This window comes from Aphanomyces invadans, assembly GCF_000520115.1.
Source record: "Aphanomyces invadans strain NJM9701 unplaced genomic scaffold supercont1.5, whole genome shotgun sequence".
NCBI classification, from domain to species: domain Eukaryota; phylum Oomycota; class Saprolegniomycetes; order Saprolegniales; family Verrucalvaceae; genus Aphanomyces; species Aphanomyces invadans.
This window is the reverse complement of record NW_008580150.1, coordinates 1585255-1589232: the sequence shown is the minus strand read 5'-3', so window position 1 is coordinate 1589232 and position 3978 is coordinate 1585255. Positions and strand designations below refer to the sequence as shown.

Genomic DNA, 3978 nt, shown 5'->3' with positions numbered 1-3978 from the left:
TAGACCCGATTCGCGCCGTGATATTTCGAGATTCGTGCTTGGTGCTTGGACCGGTCGCAGCAGTCGACAGTGCGCTGGTGCAGCGCATCCAGAAGAGCTTCCACGATCGCCTGTGCGATGCCACCGATGCCGCCGTCGGCTTTGAATTCACGTGCGGCCGAGATGATCCAAAGTGTTGAGAGGCTGACAACACGGTGTCTCGGTGCCCATAGCGCGCTCGAAACGATTCTTGCGGCCAAGTGCCAGCTCCTTGCGGACGACCTGTACAAGCTGGGCGGCATCGGCCGGCAACAGTTGGAATGGATGGCCGCCGACGAAACCAACATGAGCGTGCTGGACAACCTGCGCATGGTGAAAAACGCGATGAGCGACCTGGAGCTGCAAGTGAACGCGTTTCGTCGCATGCTCATGGACATTCTCGACAGCGACGAAGAGCTGCACATGCTCCACTTGACCAAAGTCGGTGCCGCGTCCCTCGTGGCTCTCGTCCTGCCGTCGGCTGACTGTTTTTTTTCTAATTCCATTAGCTGCATCGCGACCCTGCCCTTGCGCTCGACCTGTTTGCTTTCGACACGGAAGAGGCCGAGTCGCTGCTCGAGACGTATTTGCAGGTGGGCCGTCATCGACCTCGCTGTGTTGTCGCGGCTAACCCAGCCTGAAGACCAACTATAGCACTGGGGCGGCCGTCGAATTGATGCTGTACAACATTCAAAACACCGAATCCATTGTGCTGATGAAGTTGGATGCCAAGCGCAACTACCTCATCGTTGTCGACCTCCTCCTGACCCTCGCCACGACCGCGATTGCCATCCCCAACTTTATCGTGAATGCGTTTGCGATGAACTTGGTCTCGGGCGTCAAACAACTCGACGGCATGTTTTGGACGCTGATCGCTGTCGCTGCTGCATGTCCCGTCGTGATGTACGTCGCGGCGCTGCGGCATCTTCGTAAAACCGGCGTCAACGTCACGATGCCAGCCAAGTAATCCCACATGGCCTAAGCTATATCGCTTTCTCTCTTTGTTGATTTTGTCTTGAGGCCCGACATGCGGGGCGGTTGTGTCGACTGCTCTCTCTCGCGATTTCCGACGGTGTCGCGATACGTACTGTACTACACAAGCGAACGTGCTGACGGCCCGTCCCACGTGCGCAATCAAAGGGAACTTTTACCCAGGTGCGTGTGGCGCAGAGCTAATGCACGTCCCACCATGGAACAAATGATTCCGCTGAGCGCATGGCGCCGTGGCACACTGAAACCTCTGCGGCGTTTGTCCAGCCCCAGCCCCTGTTTCCAGCCCACAATCAACGAGGCGCCACCCCCCCCCACGGCGGTAGCCACTGGATCGGCGAAAAAAGGCAAGCTGTAGTTGTCTCGCTGCCTATCTTCGCCTTCCCCCCGCATATTCTATGCAACTTCCATGTCCTGGCGCCATGGCCAAGGCGTCCAGGGGTGGCCGCCGCGCCACCCAACATGATGCGGCATGTTGAAGTGCCGTTGACCGGATACCGTTATCCGGTAGTTCGAACCTATCGCAAGCGAAACGGCAACCGTTGCCACATCGTTCGAACAAATGGCATACTAAAAAATCCGATGCGCCATCGACGCACATCGTTGTTGGGGCCGAGCCACTTTTCAACTTGACCATGCTCAGCACAACTGTTCGCACTACTTGGCTTGTTGGCCGCGCCGCCACCGCCTTCACCTGCCGACACCTCCATGCCACGAGGACCATCCTGGCTGCAGCCGACGTGGGCCACTTCAAGACCCACCCCAAGGCGGACGCTCATTTCACGCATCAGCCAAAACTGACCGAATGGGAAAACCCCATCCCGCACGCGATCTACACGGCCGATGAGGTGAACCAGATTCAGGAAACCCATCGCGATCCTGAGGAACTTCATGCCAAAGTCGCGCTGTGTGCCGTGCGACTCCTCCGCGGTGGATTCGATTTGGTCTCGCGCTACAAAGGCCCTGGTGGCGGCATGACGTCCACGGACTGGCTGCATCGGTGCCTCTTTCTTGAAACCGTGGCGGGTGTGCCCGGCATGGTGGCCGGAATGTCCCGCCACCTGCGTTCGCTGCGTACCATGAAGCGGGACCAAGGATGGATCCACACACTCTTGGAAGAAGCCGAGAACGAGCGCATGCACCTCTTAATCTTCATGACGATGAAGGCGCCGGGGTCGCTCTTCCGCCTCTTTGTCGTCGGCGGCCAAGGCGTGTTTTTCAACTTGTTCTTCGTGACGTACTTGATCTCACCCAAGACATGCCATCGCTTCGTGGGGTACTTGGAAGAAGAAGCCGTCCACACATACACCGCTCTCATTCAAGACATCGAGAACGGTCATGCCGGGACGTGGAAGACCGACGCCGCACCCGCGATCGGCCGCAAGTACTATCACCTGCCCGACGACGCCACCGTCTTGGATATGATCAAGTGCATTCGCGCGGATGAAGCCAACCATCGCGACGTCAACCACACGTTTGCCAACCTCGACAACGAAAAGGACGTGAACCCGTTCTTGCATGTTCATCGCAAATAGTTAAACGACAATGCGATGATGGAATAGATCTCTCTACGTATTCTCACAACTGGGATCGTCGAGTCATCGCTGGCTAGCTGGCTTGGCGGGTCCATCAACTCGCACAAAGCGACCGCGGTGGCTGGCTGTGCGACAACAGACCGCGCCCTGTCGCAGCCACCACGACAACAACGGCCACATTTCAATTGACCGCCAACGCATCTCCCAACAACCCCTCGCGATGGTGGACCGTGTCCCGCCCGCACAGCTTGTCCGATACATTACGAAGCAGCTCCATCATCAGACGAACCTCTCTTCCTCTCGAGTTGAAAAGCGAAGCCACGCAACCAGCGCCCCATCCACTGCCAAGAAGCCCCGGAAAGGTTCCCCTCCACGCTGGGAAAATCCGATTCGGCATCCGATGTATTCCGCCTCCGACGTCGATCATGTCGAGCAGACCCACCGTGAGCCGAGGACAATGGCCGAGCAGGCGGCGCATGTAGCGGTGCGTTTGCTGCGACGAGGGTTTGACTTTGTGTCGCAGTACAAGGGCGCAGGTGGCGGCATGACGCGTCAAGACTGGCTGAACCGATGCATCTTTTTGGAAACGATCGCGGGCGTCCCTGGCATAGTCGCAGGAATGATACGCCACTTGCGGTCCCTTCGCAACATGGAACGGGATCGAGGATGGATTCACACACACATGGAGGAAGCCGAGAACGAGCGCATGCACCTGCTCATCTTCATGGCGATGAAAGATCCCGGGTTGTTGCTCCGATTCCTCGTGAAGGGGGGGCAAGGTGTGTTTTTCACGTTGTTTTTCGCGTCGTACGTGGCGTCGCCCACGACGTGCCATCGATTCGTGGGGTACATGGAAGAAGAAGCCATACACACATACACTACCATGATTCAAGACATCGAAGGTGGCAGCGTGATGTCATGGAAGGATGAACCTGCCCCCGTCATCGCCCGCGACTACTACCACTTGGCGAATGATGCTACCGTCGTCGACATGATCAAGTGCATTCGCGCCGACGAAACGCATCACCGCGATGTCAACCACACGTTGGCTGACTTGGACTGGCACAACGATGCGAATCCGTTTCTTCCGTGGCCGAAGGACAAGTAGATTCGCATGTGCCTTCGATGGGACTGCCATCATCAGTTGGCCAAGGACACGAATACTTTGCCACCGAGTAATGCATCCACACCGATGAAGGTGCTTTGCACCATGTTAGCCTCATCCAACACAGGTAATCGACTGCCCCCACACGTTAGAGAGGTTGCCTTGCCCTCGACGTGACCTCGCCCCCGCCTTGATAGCAAACTAGTACATCCTATCGACGTCGAAAACATGGCCGTGACGAGCCCGCGACGAAGCTGCCGCTGTTTGCGAGTCTGTGGGTAACAATGCACAACGATGCGATTCCATTTTCCCAGCACATCTCGTCATAGG

General features: G+C 57.2%; 3 protein-coding genes across 12 annotated transcripts in view; all 3 read left to right on the top strand.

The window, feature by feature from the left end:
• Positions 1-1024, top strand: part of H310_03500 (hypothetical protein) — a 4041-nt gene extending 3017 nt beyond the window's left edge. For 4 of the 10 annotated variants that reach the window (XM_008867381.1, XM_008867377.1, XM_008867378.1 and 1 more), the window contains 4 exons: positions 4-151; positions 213-459; positions 528-611; positions 662-1024. In XM_008867381.1, coding sequence (XP_008865603.1) covers positions 4-151; positions 213-459; positions 528-611; positions 662-985 — 803 coding nt within the window. In that variant the 3' untranslated portion in view covers positions 986-1024. Of the gene's footprint in view, positions 1-3 lie in introns of all 10 variants that reach the window. The other 6 variants (XM_008867382.1, XM_008867385.1, XM_008867379.1 and 3 more) reach the window with 5 other exon arrangements.
• A 619-nt stretch (positions 1025-1643) lies between these two features.
• H310_03499 (hypothetical protein) lies at positions 1644-2543 on the top strand (the record flags this gene model as incomplete). Its single annotated transcript, XM_008867376.1, has 1 exon — positions 1644-2543. The coding sequence occupies one exon, from the start codon at positions 1644-1646 to the stop codon at positions 2541-2543; it is 900 nt and encodes a 299-aa protein (XP_008865598.1).
• Positions 2544-3000: 457 nt separating this feature from the next.
• The window catches only part of H310_03498 (hypothetical protein), a gene marked incomplete at its 5' end in the record, with an annotated part of 1391 nt that continues 413 nt past the window's right edge, over positions 3001-3978 (top strand). Inside the window, one exon of the mRNA XM_008867375.1 lies at positions 3001-3926. Coding sequence (XP_008865597.1) covers positions 3001-3651 — 651 coding nt within the window. The 3' untranslated portion in view covers positions 3652-3926. The remainder of the gene's footprint in view (positions 3927-3978) is intronic.